Source organism: Myotis daubentonii, chromosome 7 (genome assembly GCF_963259705.1).
Source record: "Myotis daubentonii chromosome 7, mMyoDau2.1, whole genome shotgun sequence".
NCBI lineage: Eukaryota > Metazoa > Chordata > Mammalia > Chiroptera > Vespertilionidae > Myotis > Myotis daubentonii.
Genome location: NC_081846.1, coordinates 3383745 through 3400282, shown reverse-complemented (window position 1 = coordinate 3400282; position 16538 = coordinate 3383745). Strand labels below are relative to the sequence as shown.

General features: G+C 56.1%; 1 protein-coding gene across 2 annotated transcripts in view; it reads left to right on the top strand.

Moving 5' to 3' along the window:
- STAT1 (signal transducer and activator of transcription 1) overlaps positions 1–16538 on the top strand; it is a 35647-nt gene that overhangs the window by 5813 nt on the left and 13296 nt on the right. For both annotated transcript variants that reach the window (XM_059702591.1, XM_059702590.1), the window contains exons 4-17: positions 803–901; positions 3472–3561; positions 4960–5038; positions 6353–6444; positions 6658–6809; positions 7458–7616; positions 8471–8563; positions 10041–10100; positions 10839–10868; positions 10959–11052; positions 12087–12128; positions 13694–13777; positions 14389–14487; positions 16228–16363. In XM_059702591.1, the coding sequence (XP_059558574.1) occupies positions 803–901; positions 3472–3561; positions 4960–5038; positions 6353–6444; positions 6658–6809; positions 7458–7616; positions 8471–8563; positions 10041–10100; positions 10839–10868; positions 10959–11052; positions 12087–12128; positions 13694–13777; positions 14389–14487; positions 16228–16363 (1309 nt within the window). The remainder of the gene's footprint in view (positions 1–802; positions 902–3471; positions 3562–4959; positions 5039–6352; positions 6445–6657; positions 6810–7457; positions 7617–8470; positions 8564–10040; positions 10101–10838; positions 10869–10958; positions 11053–12086; positions 12129–13693; positions 13778–14388; positions 14488–16227; positions 16364–16538) is intronic.

Genomic DNA, 16538 nt, shown 5'->3' with positions numbered 1-16538 from the left:
TTCTCGTGGGGCTGCCCTGCGAGGGAAGGTCAAGGGGGGTCCGGCAGGAGAGAATGTGCTGCGAGTTTGGGGGTTACCTCAGAAGCACTCCCGCGTCCTTAAGTCTGGCTCCCATAGTTATTTCTGTATCAGTGGAACGTTCCTGTTTTAATAGAGGCGAGCACCGTGGTTTTCTTGTTTCATAAAACGCAACCAACTGTTCAACTTAGGTCGGTCGTGAGAACCTTGTTTTTTCCCTCTGAGAATGGCTCTAGGGTTTTACAATGCCAGCGGATGAGGAAGTCAGATTAACTTCATAAACATTTGTTCTCCTATCGACTTTGCTTGCATATACCTGTTATATAAAGCCGTGATTGCCAGTATTTTGCAAACTCCTTTTGACAAGGAAGCAGAAAAATTGAAAAGAATATCTCTGGTCTAATTGAAGCAGAGACCAGCGGGAATGTCATGGGTCATTTCTGCATCACTTGCGTTGTCTCAGGATCCTAACAAAAGATCATTACTATAAATGAAAAATAGAGACCAAAGAAAAAGTATTATAGGAACCATGTATAAAAATACTTGGTTTTTAAAATCAAGACGTAATTGAGGTACCTGCACTTAATTGGAAAGTTAGAGCAGTTTTTGTCAGAATTTGTGAAAAGAATATTTTTATTTTACCAAATATTAACTTCTGTAGAACTTAATAAATGCGAGATGAGGTTTCTCAGTGAATATGAACAAGTCCATCTCAATTCATAATGCACAATGGCTTAAACATTCTGACACTTAATTTACTTTTGTCCGAACCACCCGCGTATAGGATAACTTCCAGGAAGACCCAATACTGATGTCTATGATCATCTATAACTGTCTGAAGGAGGAAAGAAAAATTCTGGAAAATGCCCAGAGATTCAATCAGGTACTTTTTCTTCTAATTAAACACTGGTGATAATAACAAAATAAACGCATTTATTTTTCCAACAAATGTTACTGAGGTGGTGGTGAGCAGTCCTCTGATGCTATAGCCCCAGGGAGTGGGGAAATCAGAAATAGGGGTGTTGCGGACCCAGGCTCGGGAAAGGCGCCTGATCTAATGGAAGAGACATAGTTCTTCCCGACAGTAAGGATCGCCATGTAGATAACGGGGAGGGTGCTGTGTAGACAGTGATGGGTGTCTGGGGCCTGGCTGTGTAGATCAGGGACCGGACACTGTGCTGAGGTGTGGGGGCAGTAAGGAGGCAGGTAGGCCGTGAGTGGGTTCTTGCCGCAGCCCAGGGCGGGGAGATGGGGTGCATGCAGCAGAGGGGGCAAGTGGACCTGGTACCGAAGGGCTTGTCATGAAGGCTCAGACGTGGGAGAGAGACAGTGAAAGGTCCAGGGTGACTGATCTGTAACTTCACTGGGAGACGCTGTGTGCTGAGCCGGGAAGGCGAGGGAGGGTGAGGGAGGGCTTTGACGGCACAGGAGGCTTTGGGAGGAGAACTGGCTGATGGGACAGGCAAGAGCTTTGGGTTTTGTTTTGTTTTTAATTTATTGATTTGAGAGAGAGAAAGGAAGGGAGAGGGAGAGAGAAAAAACATCAGTATGTTGTTTCACTTAGTTATACATTCATTGGTTGATTCTTACATGTGCCTTGACCAGAATCAAACCCCAAACCATGGAGTATCAGGACAGTGCTCTAACCAACTGAGCTACACGCCAGGAAGAGCTTTGTTTTTGTTTTTTTAAATATATTTGTATTGATTTCAGAGAGGAAGGGAGAGAGAGAGAGAGAGAGAGAGAGAGAGAGAGAGAAACATCAGAGATGGGAGAGAATCATCGATCAGCTGCCTCCTGCACGTCCCTAAAGGGGATGGAGCCTGCAACCCTGGCTTGTGCCCTGACCGAGAATCGAACAGTGACCTCCTGGTTCACAGGTTGACGCGCAACCGCTGAGCCACCTGGCCAGGCCAGGAGCCGTGTTTTACACAGGGTTGTGACACCTGTTAAATTTCCAGGGCAGCCAAACGGTGCCTGGGACAGGGCTGTACTAGGGCAAGACATTTGGCCACGGTTTTGTTAAATCTAATAGAGCCCTTCCTGTGACCAGGGCCCAGCAGCTTTAAAGTTGCTGTAGCATTTGTCCCTTCCTTCCTGAGTGTTGGGTGGTGGGGACAGCCCACAGGCAGGCAGTGTGGCACCGCAGTGGGGTGGGTGGTTCTGGCTGAGACGGGGAGAAGGCCAGAGCGCACAGGAGTGTGCCCTGTGGGCATCTCTCTGACAGACCACCCACGGGACACTGTGAGATGTGGGAGCAGAGGGAGAGAGTCTTTAAGTTGGGGTGGCGCCTGCCCTTCCCCACGCATGTCCTGGGCATCCGGCCAGTCCCTGCCTCCTCCCAGGCTCTGTGTCCCTGTCACTCTGAATGCACCTTACTGCTCTAAGCATTTATTTTTATTTTTTAAAAATTAATATATTTTTATTGATTTCAGAGAGGAAGGGAGAGGGAGAGATGGAAACATCAATGATGAGAGAGAATCATGGATCGGCTGCCTCCTTCCTGCACGCCCCCTACTGGGGATCAAGCCTGCAACCTGGGCCTGTGCCTTTGACCAGGTCAAACCCAGGACCCTTCAGTCTGCAGGCTGACGCTCTGTCCGCCAAGCCGAACTGGCCAAGGCTAAGCATTTAAAGATACATATAGTATTTGCTCTAAACTCAAGCTGACTGGTCCCACGGGTACCCGGCCTGGTGAACGAAAGGTGTGTTCCCCGAAGGCCGCAGCAGCGCCGTCATGCCTGAGTCACCTGGTGAGTCACGGGGGTGTCTGAGTCAGAATCAGGCAAGGACCCGCCGCCCTGCCTCCCAGCAAGCTCAGGTGCCAGCGGCGGCCAGCCTGGGACACACGGGAACTCCGCGGCTTTCAGACAAACAAGGACAGGGCTCTTGTTTTATTAAATGTATTGGGGTGACATTGGTCCACATGAACATACAGGTTTCAGGTGTGGGTGTCCATGTTATGGGACCTGTATATGGCACCGTCTGCCCACCACCCAGAGTCCAGTGTCCTATCACCTTATATTAGGGCCCCCCTTCCCCCACCCCCTCCCTCTGGTACCCCCACCCCGGTGCTGGTGTTCACCCACATGAGTGAAATCGTAGGGGTCCAGGGTGAATAAGAAGAACCTCGTCTACAGAACCTGAGACGCCCCGAAACAAAGGCCTGCGTGCGCCTGCGGCTGTGTGGACCAGTGGGAAGTGCCTGAACTGCTTTGTGTTTGTGTTGCACGGACTGAGCCTGGTCCTTCTGTAGCGTTCACAGCTCGCCAGCGTTGCCTCCAGGGCCCTGGCACGGAACTGTCTTACAGGCGCTCCTGTGGGAAGCCTGAGGAGGAGTTCGGGGCGGTCTCGGAGGGCGTGGGGGGCCCGCGGTATGGACTTGACTGGGGAGCGTGACCAGCAGGTAAGTCCCGGAGGGAAAGGTGACTGTGACATGCACCCCCATCACAGGCTCAGTCGGGAAGCGTTCCGGGCACGGTGATGCTCGACAAGCAGAAGGAGCTGGATGCCAGGGTCAGGACCGTGAAGGACAAGGTGATGGTGAGTACCGTGTGCCCGCAGCTCTGGGGAGGGAAAAAGGTTTCAGCGGCTCCAGTGTAACACAGTAACTCACCTCAGCCCTTTAAATAGTTGCGAAGCAAAGTTTAGCTGAGGCCCCGAACCTCACGTAAACAAGCTGGTGACACCAGTGCGTGGCAGACCCTTAGACCTTCCTGGTGTGACGTGCAGACACTGAGCTCACTTCCTTCCCGTAGCGCCGTGTGGTAACTGACTTCCCCATCACCCGGTAAACGAGAAGCTGCTGCTCTGATAGCTCTGTCTGTCTGCGCCTCCCTAGCCGGAGTCCCCGGTTACACGGAGCCCCGGGCAACCATGGCCCGTCCGGGCACCTGCTTTCCTCTAAGACCGTGGTTCTCAACCTTCTGGCCCTTTAAATACAGGTCCTCTTGTTGTGACCCAACCGTAAAATTATTTTCGTTGCTACTTCATCACTGTCATGTTGCTACTGTGATGAATCATCATGTAAATATCGGATATGCAGGATGGTCTTAGGCGACCCCTGTGAAAGGGTCGTTCTACCGCCAAAGGGGTCGCGACCCACAGGTTGAGAACCGCTGCTCTAAGACTTGGGTGGGGAGAAAAGCATCTCCCTGAAGCCAGTGCGGCTGCATTTCCGATTGGAGCAGAACACCCAGTCGTTTCAAGATAAGCTTGATAAGCTTGCGAGGCAGCGTGTGGCCGCGGGGGCTGGCGGCGCCTCGGGGTCCGCTCCCTCCCTGCTCTGAGGGCTGTTTGGGGGGAAGAGAAGGAAGCCCGTGTCTGGAAAAGGCCGCTGGATGAGGGCGGGGCCTCCCGTGGGGCTCTGGGTCACACTGGCATGGGGTGCGTCAGACGGCGTCCTCCCAGACGCCAGGTTCTTTGGAGCAGCTCGCTCTCGCAGCCTCCTAGGGAGCCACGTCACTGAAGTGGGGATCAGTGCCCAGCCCTGACATAGCTCCTAGTTTCTCTCCTTTTTTAAAGAAATATACTTTTATTGATTTCAGAGAGGAAGGGAGAGGGAGAGAAAGATAGAAGCATCCATGATGAGAGAGAAGCATGTATTGGCTGCCTCCTGCACGCCCCACACTGGGGATCGAGCCCGCAACCCGGGCCTGTGCCCGGACCGGGAATCAAACCGTGACCCCCTAGTTCATGGGTCGGTGCTCAGCACTGAGCCACCCTGGCTGGGTGTATAGTTTCTTTTCTAAATAAAGTTACTATATATTGATCAATGAAATTGTCACTATTTCATGTCTATGACTCAGATTTGGCAAGTCTAGTCCCTCTGAGGGAGCAGGATTATGGCCATGGTTTTCTGGGTCTTCTGGAAACAGTGATCTGCTCCTTACAGTTGTGGAAGCTGCCCAGTAGCAACCCTATTTATGTCTTTATTTATAGTGCATAGAGCAAGAAATCAAGACGCTGGAAGACTTACAAGATGAATATGACTTTAAATGCAAAACCTCGCAGAACAGAGGTAAGCTCGCATGCGGAGCGGTGCTCCTCGGCCGTGAGTTTTTCTGCCTCCGTGAGCTAACGGAGACCAGTCCTCCTTCCCACGTGCCGATCTTTCCACACAGAATCGCTCGTCTGGCCGCACCAGGGCTCCGGCCCGCAGTGCTGTGGATGTTTGGGGTCAGCTACTGTGTTGTGCAGGGTGTCCTGTGCGTGTCTGGCTTGTACCCCTAGGGGGCAGCAGCGCTATCCCTGGGCCCCAGCGGTGCCCTTGGTGGCAGGTGACCTGTTACTTTACTTGTTGTGTCTAGCCCACTGGCTGACAGAGACGGTTAGGAATGTGGAGTGAGTGCCCAGGCCCAACGCCTACGGCTCCCCCACACGTTCCAGCTCCGCGTGTGTGCTCCTCGGATAAGTCAGCATTCTCGTGTCTTCAAGCAGGAGCTCTATTTTGTTTTAATTTTTATTTATTTATTTTTATTATTGATTTCAGAGAGGGAGAGATAGAAAAACATCAGTGATGAGAGAGACTCATTGATCGGCTGCCTCCTGCATGCTCCCCACTGGGGATCGAGCCCACAACGCAGGCACGTGCCCTGACCGGGAATTGAACTGTGACCTCCTGGCCGACGCTCAAGCACTGGGCCACGCCGGCCGGGCTTGTTGTTGTTTGTATTGATTACAGCAACTGGAAAAACCCACAAGTGTGCGTTGTGTAGTAGAACATGTGGGGTAACGCTGTGACCCCAGCAGTCCTTTGGAGGCTAGCATGGTTAATATTAGAGCAAAGGGGGGACAAGTGGTGAGGGAAGGAGACCTGACTTGGGGGGGTGAACACACATTATACAGATCATGTGTCGTAGAATTGTAAGCCTATGCAATTTTATTAACCAGTGTCGCCCCAATAAATTCAATAAAAAATACTGGAGGGATCGTTTGTATGATTTGAGTAAAAACTCAGAGAAGGAACCTCAGCTACTCCAACTTCCTAATCACCTACTTCTCTCAAAGCCACCGATCCGCTCTGCCTTTTTACCTGCGGTTTTGGAGTTTGCCACGCGATTCATTGAGGTCAGACTGTGACAGTAACTTCAGAGCCAGGCCGCGCTGTTTCCACCCCACAGGTTCGCTGGAGACAAGGGCTTTGTTCCGTGTGTCCAGTTCTTACACGTGGGACCTTCTCCTCCTCCTGTTCAAGGAAGATGGGAGAAGACCCGACTGGCCCTCTCGCCGCAGCGTTGGGCCACAGCTCTGCTACGGGCCTGGGAGGCGTGGCCTTCGCTCATCCTGTCTTCTTTCACTTTCACATTTGCCTGTTGTCTCTGCCCATTCACAGAGCACGAAGCCAACGGCGTGGCGAAGAGCGATCAGAAGCAAGAGCAGATGTTGCTGCAGAAGATGTACTTGATGCTGGACAATAAGAGAAAGGTGGGGACTCGCCTTCCGGGAAGACGTGCCGTTTTCGTCAGGGACTGTGAGGAGCGGGCTGGAGCTCAGGGTGGAGGAGCGATGGTGTTTATAACCACTTGACATAGCGCCCAGTTGAGATGAAAGGATAGTGGCTTTGCTTTTAAGAAAATCATTTAAAACTCAGCGATCAAAGGCAAATCGATTTTGCTTTGTTTCGTCCTCTCCCTGTAGGAAGTCGTGCACAAAATAATCGAGGTGCTGAATGCCACCGAGCTGACCCAGAAGGCCCTGATCAACGACGAGCTGGTGGAGTGGAAGAGGAGGCAGCAGAGCGCCTGCATCGGGGGGCCCCCCAACGCCTGCCTCGACCAGCTGCAGAGCTGGTGAGCGTGGCCCTGTTCCCCCTGCGGGGAGGCAGCCCCGCTCCGCTGGGCCAGGGCACACCTCTCCCTCTGACCCCGGGCCAAGGGTGCGCCATCCGTGCCAGAACACCAGGGACACGGTCGTCACATGACACGCTTAACAACTCGGGCCCTGCTGTTTTATTAAAAACAAACGAGCTTGAGGCATTTTCCAGGAAGACATGAGATAACAGTTTGTGTGGCCGTTCGTCCAGGGCGGATGAGTACGGGCTTGGGGCGCAGGGTGAGGGCGGCTGGCCCCCCGGGAAGGCGCTCTGGGCGTGCAGGCAGCAGGGGCCGTGGGGGGTCCGGCAGCGCAGGCTGCCAGCGCTGACGAGTTCCGTGGGGGGCGAGGGGAGGGGTCGCCTCAGGTTTCCAGGAGAAGTTGGATTGCACTTGAGAACGAATGGGAGGGCTTCGTGGCCGCCAGAGAGAGCAGCACGTTAGTTTTTTCTCCCCAAATACCAGCCTCTTAACTCCGAGAGGCGCCTCGTCCCCGCCGCCCCCTGCGGCGCGAGTGCACCTGTGTAGATGGCGGGTGTTACCTGTGAGGACCCCTGGCTGGTGTCCGCGGGCCCTCAGCCCGGCTGCTGTGGGCTGTTCTGACAGAGCCCTGTCCGTGCCTCCCAGGTTCACTGTCGTCGCCGAGAGTCTGCAGCAGGTCCGCCAGCAGCTTAAAAAGCTCGAGGAGCTGGAGCAGAAGTACACGTACGAGCACGACCCCATCACGAAGAACAAGCAGGCCCTGTCGGACCGCACCTTCAGCCTCTTCCAGCAGCTCATCCAGAGGTAAGGGGGGACTGTCCGCTCCTTCTGCAGTTCTGTTGCCCGAGGAAGGCTGTGTGGTAATGCAGACAATTAGGAAGGGTTTATGGGCCCTGGCCGGTGTGGCTCAGTGGACAGAGTGTTGGCCTGTGGACTGAAGGGTCCTGGGTTGGATTCCGGTCAAGGGCACAGGCCCAGGTTGCAGGCCTGATCCCCAGTAGGGGGCATGCAGGATGCAGCTGAACAGCAATTCTCTGTCATCATTGATGTTTCTATCCCTTTCTCTTCCCCGCCTCTCTGAAATCAATACAAATATATTTATATAAAAAAAGGAGGGTTTAATGGGTTACATAAACTTTTCACGGCCAGTCAGTTCTTTCCGGAGTCCTTCCTTCTGTGGCCGCCTAGAGTGAGAACTGGTAAATGTCACCCCTTCTCTGTCCCTCCACAGCCAGTCTGTGCAGAGATGGTGGGTCCCCCTCATCAGACATGTCCCCTTCCTCTGGCCTCCTCTCCTCTCAGGCTCTCACATCCCCTCTCCTGAACGCTGACGATTCCATGCTTGTGCACGCTGTGAAAGGATCACTACAATAAGTCGTTAGCAAGTTTGCTTCTCAGTGCAGACTGTACGTGAACACAGTCTAACAGGGTTTTCGCTGGCGAAGAGGATCACAGCTCAGGACAATTCCTCTGATTCTGTCGAGAGCAAATGAGACCGGAGCGTTGCTTTACTGACTAGGAACCCTCACTTTATCCACCGTCACAGCCCTCCAAACTGCTTCTCAGCGTGTGCCCTGTACCCCCTTCCTCTGTGGGGGACCCGTTTTTACTGCTCGGCTTCCTGGAAATGCTAACCTGTGCTTTGCTGGGACCCACAGCTCCTTCGTGGTGGAGCGGCAGCCCTGCATGCCCACGCACCCGCAGAGGCCGCTGGTCCTGAAGACGGGCGTGCAGTTCACCGTGAAGCTGAGGTGAGAACGCCAGGCTGCTCCCTGCCTCCTCCCCACAGCACTGCCCGGTGTTGCATCGGAGGGAGGAGTCCCCAGAGGGCACTTCTTCAGGCTGAGAGTCTGCTGGTCTTCTCCCACTAAAGCTGTAGCAGATGTGTGTGCAAACACATGCACCCCCCCCCCAATTTTTCCAGTGTAGATGCAGTGCGCATTCACTGCACGAGGAAGTCAGACTGCAGGGCCGCACACAACAGACTGAGTCCCGGCAGCCCCTTCCCTCCGAGCGTCAGCCGTGGAAGAGCTTCGTGCGCCCCCAGACCCCTATGCACCTTGTGTGTGGGCCTGTGACGCATACGTTTTCTGCCCAGTGGGTTCTTAGCTCTCATCAGATGTGCAGTTACCTGAGTACCTGTAGACGACTGTGGTAACAGCCTGTGCCAGGCCTCACAGGGTTCTGACCACGTCGACATAAGTACACAAGTTAATACGTTTGTGTGTGTATGTGTTCATACATAGACATCTGCACACACAAATACGTATGACGTGTAGCGTTTTATTTCTAAGAACCGGGATTCTGCCAGTTGTTTTGCGGCCTGTTTTTCTCCTGATGATAAACTGCGGAGATGTTTTCATGCTTTCCCTCCTGTGGAGCAGCTGTCCCTGCTCACCTGCCCCTCCAGGGGAGCAGTGGGCTCTGGGGAGCAGCACTGGCCAGGGGAGCAGTGGGCTCTGGGGAGCAGCACTGGCCAGGGGAGCAGCAGGGCTCCAGGGAGCAGCACTGGCCAGGGGAGCAGCGGGGCTACAGGGAGCAGCACTGGCCAGGGGAGCAGCGGGGCTCCAGGGAGCACTGGCCTTGAGTCGGCCCTGGTCCCGTGTGCTGGGCAGTTAGTGAGGTCGTAGGGGCTGCTTCCTGGTGCTACACTTGGCACCTTGGGTCCTGGCACCACAGCTGGGAGGGCACCGAAAGTCTCATCCCGTCGCCTCCACACGGAGCAGAGCGAGATGTGGGGCTCCTGCCCGAGGCCTCCGGCTCAGCGAGCACAGCAGGCCTGAGTCTCCATCGCTCCACCGGCCCGGGTGGTTAGAGGGCCCCTCATTTTCCTGATTAGGGGCGATCGTTTTTATCTTCTCCCAAGAGGACAAGCATTAGATACAAGTTTTAGTGAAAGTAGTATCTCCTGTATTTTACCGATACAGTTGACTAAAAGTAGACATTTTGTGAAGATCCCCTGTGGGCTAGGCCACGTAGGGAGCAGGTGCTGCGCTCTCTCACAGTCTGACGCCGCTGTTCTGCCCGCAGTCACAGCCGGGAATGAGTCCCACAAACACACTTGTCAGAGGTCGGGGCGGGCAGATAAGGATGCAAGTTTCATTGTTTGTGATGACCCAGACTGGAGAAGGTGGGGGTTATCTACATGTTTATTGATAGGGAATTGGCATAATAAATTGTAATCGATAGTTTTTTTTAAGTAATAATGACTTTTATTTTTCTTTCCAGGTTGTTGGTGAAATTGCAAGAGCTGAATTATAACTTGAAAGTCAAAGTTCTATTTGATAAGTAAGATATCTTGAATACTATCTAAGATGCATGTACTGTTGAAATGCTGGTCTTGTTAGCCAAACACAGGCTGACGCCCCAGGCCGTTGTACGGGATCCCAGCGGATTGTAATTGTAGCTCCCACTCCGATCCCTCTAATGCCTTCACGCGCCCGGCCTGTTTAGAGGGCACAGGAGCAAGTGTACGAGTGTGATTGAGTCTCCGCACCCCCGCCTCCTCCTCCCCCCGAACCCTGCCTCCTAGGCTGGCCCACCCCGGGGGAGGCTGCCGATGCCCCAGCTGCCGTGACTCTGCAGCCCGAGGATTAAGCTGTCACTTTCGAAGGTCCTCGGTTTCGTAGCAGCTGAGCAGGGCTCTGCTGAGTGGCGTCCTCAGGGCTGGGCACAGTGCTTTGCATGGAGCAAGTAGTTGCTCAATAAATCGTGACAACCGAGGCTTGCATTGCGTGAGGGCGTGCTAGCACCCATCAGCTAGTTCACGCCTCACAAGAGGCTGCTGGTTGGTGCTGTTCCCATGTTGCACAAATGAAAATTTCTGCCCCGTAATTTATTACCCAGTGACACTGGGCAGAGCTGGTGTGGGAGCGAGTGAGTGAAAGAAAGGGCAAAAGGCCCACAGATACAGATTGACCTTTTTGGTGACGTTTCATGCCTGCAGATACTTTATATTTCTGATAAAGCTCATTTCAAAGCTTAAATGCATAGATAGCACTTTACATAGATACTTTTCTTTTGCAGAGACGTGAATGAGAGAAACACAGTGAAGGGGTACGTAAAGTACTTTGCACTTGTTTCACGACCTCCTTTGCGTGTTTCATAGTCCGAGCCCTTTTCGCATCTCTGCCCTCTGCTCTGCAGGTTCAGGAAGTTCAACATCTTGGGCACGCACACCAAGGTGATGAACATGGAAGAGTCCACCAACGGGAGCCTGGCGGCCGAGTTCCGACACCTGGTAGGGCGGCCCGTTCCCCCTTTACAGCGCGTCCGGTTTCCTAGGACTTCGTGGGGTGTGGGGGCCCCTGGAGGAGATGCCCCCCAGCGCTTGGGGAACCTGAGTCCCTCCCCAGCCCAGGACTGTGCACTGTTTCCTGCGTTTCTCTCCCGGAGACACTGTCTTTGGGCTGCAGGGCCGCGGCAGCGTCTCCCACACACCAGTGCGCACATAAGTGGCCTGCATGCGCCGCCGGGGACCTCAGCTGGGAGGGCACGCGCTCTGGCTGCGCCATTTCCCCAGAGGTCCTTGTCGCCCCACGTCCTGGCGGTGCCTTCTCCCCGCCCAGGTGTGGCCGACCCCAGGTCTCCTCAGCCCCTCCTCACGGTCGCCCGCCTGGTGGCCCTGCACCACTGCCACCCGGCAGCAGGTGCTCAGCAGGGGTGGAGGTGGGCGGTGCCTCACCCGCCCCCCTGCAAACCTGGGTGCATGCTGAGGACGGGCTGGTGCCAAGCCCTCGGTGCTCCCAGGGCCTGCAGGGAGGCTCAAGGCAGCCTGTACCTGGCAGCCTCCCAGCCTCCCGTGAACAGCGACCCAGCCAGGAAGCTAGAGCTGGTGTGAGAACCTCAGTCCAAACTCAGGAGCCCAAGGGCGTCCGGAGCTGCTCTGGGACGCTGAGCTGTTCCCTCGACAACAAGGATCGATTCCTTGTGAGGACAGTCTTAGCTGGGCCTGCCTGGGGGGCTCAGGGACAGGTGGGGTCAGGAGAGGCAGAGCCCTGAGCCTGGGGAGCCTGGGGCAGCTGGGAGGGAGATGGGGTCACTCAGGGGAGGGAGGGGAGCCGTGTTCTGGCTCCTGCGCGCGGGTGCTGGCCGATGCCCGGCTGCGGAGGCTCCTGCTGGGGACCCACACAGGCCCTGTCGTCGTGTGCTCTGGTTCTGAGCATAGCTTCCCGGCCTGCCTTCTTCCCAAGGCCCGACTCTGGTGTGATTTGTAAGTGAAAATAGCACCTTCGAAGGTTGTGTCGTGTACTAAGGTGGCTTCTTGTTTTATAGCAACTGAAGGAACAGAAGAACGCAGGCAACAGAACCAACGAGGTGAGTCTGTCTCATCCGCAGGCCTGCCCGGGGGTGGCCCAGCACCCCCGTGGCCGGGACGCCTCGCACAGGCGCTCAGGCCCAGCAGGGCAGAGTGGTGGGCGTGTCTGGGGACTTGGTGCATCTGTATTAACAGCAAACACTGCATTCGTGGCTTATGCCTTTCCAATGATTTTGCTCACAAGTGGGCCGGACCCTCCAGACTGCCCCGGGGGTGGGGGGTGGCGGGCGTCTGCAGGCGGCTGTGCTCACGTTTCTCAGGGGAGACCTGGAGTCTGCGGGAGTAGCTCCGCGTGCAGAGGGGTCGCTGTCAGGACTGCCCTGCGGAAGCCGGTCTCCGAGGTGCCCCTGTCCCCGCACTCCCCGCAGGGCAGCCACCTTCTGCCGTGTCCTTTTTAGACCCACATCCGGGAGGATCGTGTCCGTGCTGCACTCAGCAACGAGCTGTGCACGGGGTTTGGTTGGAATGTGCTCTTCCCTTGTGCCCGCACAGCGTGCGTCCTTCCAGTCGGGAGCAGGGGACTAGCCCTGGCCTCGACCTGTACTGTCTCCGTGACCTCGTGTGGGCTCCTGTCCTGGACTCAGGGTAGCGCTGCACCTCTGGTTCTGAGTTGTGATGCTGTTATTTGCTATGCAAAGTGCTGAGGTCCCAGCAAACCTCCCGAGAGAGAGCCCAGAGGACTGGCTGTGGAACAGGAGCTTAACTGGACTTACATGTGCCCGGTGGCGGCCGGCTGTGATGTCACTGCCCACCGCTGCCACCCCTGAAGTTGGACCTCTAAGTCCGGTCCGCTCCAGCCTGTGGACGGGCCGCACGGGGCGGCTGGCGGTGCTGCTGTTTCCGCCACCCCCACTCTCAGCACGAGGTCTTCCCCGGCTCAGAACACAGAACCAGGGCGTGAGGGCGGGCCGTGCGAGTGCCGTGTGGCCTCAGAACGTGCTTTCCTGCCCGAGGGGCTGGCCAGGCTCCCCAGGCCCCCAGCCGCGCACCGGTGTGGAGGGGGGCCGTGTTCCCAGTCCCCACACAGATGCTCACGTGAGAGAACATGTAGCAAGGCTCTTTGAAAACATTTCTACCCAGATCAAGGCACTTCATGACCCCCAGGCTTGTGCACATCGCCTTTCCAGTTGGGGATCACACCTGGCACTGCGCCGCCCACCCCACCTGCCAGAGTGCAGCCCGTGGGGGGTGGGGGGTAGGGGCAGGGGGAGGGCCAAGGAGCCTTAGCCGCACAGATAGACCCAGTGGGAGTGGCTGTTTTCCTGGCGACAGTTCTTTCCCTCATCAGCGGTCCTTGCCATGGTTTCAGCGCTCTGTGTTGGAGAGAACACCAGGGTGTCTGCTGTCATCAACTTGGGGCAGAGAGGGAAGCGAGCCCTTGCCTGCGTGGCCCCGGCCGGGCACAGCTCTCGGCCCGGGCGCAGCCCTCGGCCCGGGAGCAGCCCTTGGCCTGGGAGCAGCCCTGGGCCTGGGAGCACCTCTCGGCCTGGGAGCAGCCCTCAGCCTGGGCACGGGGTGGAGTTGGAGCTGCAGGACCCTGATGAGCGCTGCCCCTCTCTTTCAGGGCCCGCTCATCGTGACTGAGGAGCTGCACTCCCTCAGCTTCGAGACGCAGCTGTGCCAGCCCGGCTTGGTGATCGACCTGGAGGTGAGGTTATGTGGCCCGGATGTGGGGAACGTTATTTATTTAACTGCTTGCTTGTGTTCTTATTCCTCAGTTTTGTTTTAGAGGTATTTACCTACTTGCTAAGAAAAGATGGCACTTTCCAGCTAATACTATCTTAATTTAATGAGTCATGAAGCTAGGTAATTGAAATCTTCTTCAAATTCTGTAAGCACATTGTTTCAGTTGAGCTATTCTGTTAGTTTTTATAGAAAGCATTGAGACAAGTCAAAAACAAATTAAGCCCTAGGCAGTGGCTCGGTTGGAATGTCGTTCCCGTGTACTGAAGGGTTCTGGGTTCGATTCCCAGTTGGGGTGTGTGCGAGAGGCGACCAATCAATGTGTTCGTTCTCTCTCTCCCTCTCTCTCCCTCCCTCCCCCGCCCCGTCTCCCTTTCAAATCAATTTTTTTAAAATGACAACATTAAGAAAAAAAAAATTAACTATGAGCGAAAGAACATAACTTGTCATTTTAATTTTGAAGTGTAACATCTATGTAAATTTACCCATAATCCCCGGCTCAGGCTCGGGCCGGGCAGAGGTCCAAGGCGACATGGCTGTGACTCGGACGATTTCATGGTCTCCGCCCTCTTTCAGACGACCTCCCTGCCTGTGGTGGTGATCTCCAACGTCAGCCAGCTCCCGAGCGGCTGGGCCTCCATCCTGTGGTACAACATGCTGGTGACGGAGCCCAGGGTACGTACACCCGTCTGCCTTCACCCCACCCCCTGCTCTCGCTTCCGCAGCTCTGCTCCGAAAGAGCCGCCAGGGCCAGGTGCCGAGGGACATAGCGCAAGGGGCACGGCCAGGGGTCTGGAGTGATTCTGGGGACGCAGAAGCTTGTGGGTGTTTTGTATGAGAACCGTGATTACCCGCGGGCTTGACTAAGCCAGGCAGTTGGTCGTCTATTACAGCATATTGTGGGTGAGGCCTTTATTGTTACTTCTTTAAAATGGGTGCTTCTACCAAACAACCTCATTGTTAGAGTGTGCACACTCCCGCCGACAGACTCTAGTCGATTCTCCTTGTTCACTGTACTCCAGCCCCTCAGTCACAGTAAACACCTGCATCCCTTAGTCACTGTGAACACCTGCAGCCCCTCAGTCACCGTGAACACCCGCAGCCCCTCAGTCACCGTAAACACCTGCAGCCCCTCAGTCACCGTGAACACCTGCAGCCCCTCAGTCACCGTGAACACCTGCAGCCCCTCAGTCACCGTGAACACCTGCAGCCCCTCAGTCACCGTGAACACCTGCAGCCCCTCAGTCACTGTGAACACCTGCAGCCCCTCAGTCACCGTGAACACCTGCATCCCTCAGTCACCGTGAACACCTGCATCCCTCAGTCACCGTGAACACCTGCATCCCTCAGTCACCGTAAACACCTGCAGCCCCTCAGTCACTGTGAACACCTGCAGCCCCTCAGTCACCGTAAACACCTGCAGCCCCTCAGTCACCGTAAACACCTGCAGCCCCTCAGTCACCGTAAACACCTGCAGCCCCTCAGTCACCGTGAACACCTGCAGCCCCTCAGTCACCGTGAACACCTGCAGCCCCTCAGTCACCGTGAACACCTGCAGCCCCTCAGTCACCGTGAACACCTGCAGCCCCTCAGTCACTGTGAACACCTGCATCCCTCAGTCACTGTGAACACCTGCATCCCTCAGTCACAGTGAACACCTGCATCCCTCAGTCACTGTGAACACCTGCAGCCCCTCAGTCACCGTGAACACCTGCAGCCCCTCAGTCACCGTGAACACCTGCAGCCCCTCAGTCACCGTGAACACCCGCAGCCCCTCAGTCACCCACTCACCGTGAACACTGGTTTAGCAAACACTGAGCCAAAGAAGGGGGTTAGGCTCCTGAAGCCTCGGCGACAAGCTCTCGTCACCCGTTCGTAGGGACCTGTTCCTGTGGGTGTCCATTGAGACGCTTACCCGCTGTGCTGCTGGTGCATTAGCGCCAGGCTCCTGCCCAGCGGCACTGAGCCTCCGGCCTGAGCTCAGCTCATCTGGTGTCACCGGGCCCCGAGCAGGTCCTGGTCTGAGGGGGTCAGGCAGCACCTTTACTGTAACCGTGAGGCCCGCAGAGCAGCCCAAGATGCCGGGCGCTGCACTGTGCCCAGACCTTGGGAAGGACCGGTCCTCCGAGAGGCAGACGGGGGTGGACGGGTGGGGGCGCTCTGACTTCAGCGGGTGACGCAGTTCTCACCCATGGGGCACGCGCGGCCACAGGTGAGCGCAGAAGCACATGGGTCTCGATTTCCCAGCGACGGGCCTTTCGGGAAGCACGGACCTCACAGAGGGGACGCTGCAGGCCGTGCACATCGGCCCTGTTTCTCCGTCAGCCGTGGCTGTCGGCAGCCGGCACCGGCGGTGCTGAGTCCTGCCTGTGGCCGTGGTGTCGGGGCGCCGCTCACGTCGTGTCCTCCCCCCAGAACCTGTCCTTCTTCCTGAACCCGCCCTGCGCGCGCTGGGCGCAGCTCTCGGAGGTGCTGAGCTGGCAGTTCTCTTCCGTCACCAAGCGAGGACTCAACGGGGACCAGCTGGCCATGCTGGGCGAGAAGCTGCTGGGTACGTCCCGCTCGTCTGTGAGCCCGCAATCGCGCGTGTCTCCGCGCCCTCCCCTCCTGCTCTTCTGTTCAAGGGGGGGAGGGGAACCGCTGGCTTTTCCAGGGCAGCTCAGAGCTGAGCGGGCGGCACCCCCACCTCCACAGACAGACCGGCCAGAGGTCTGGTGCCTGTTTCC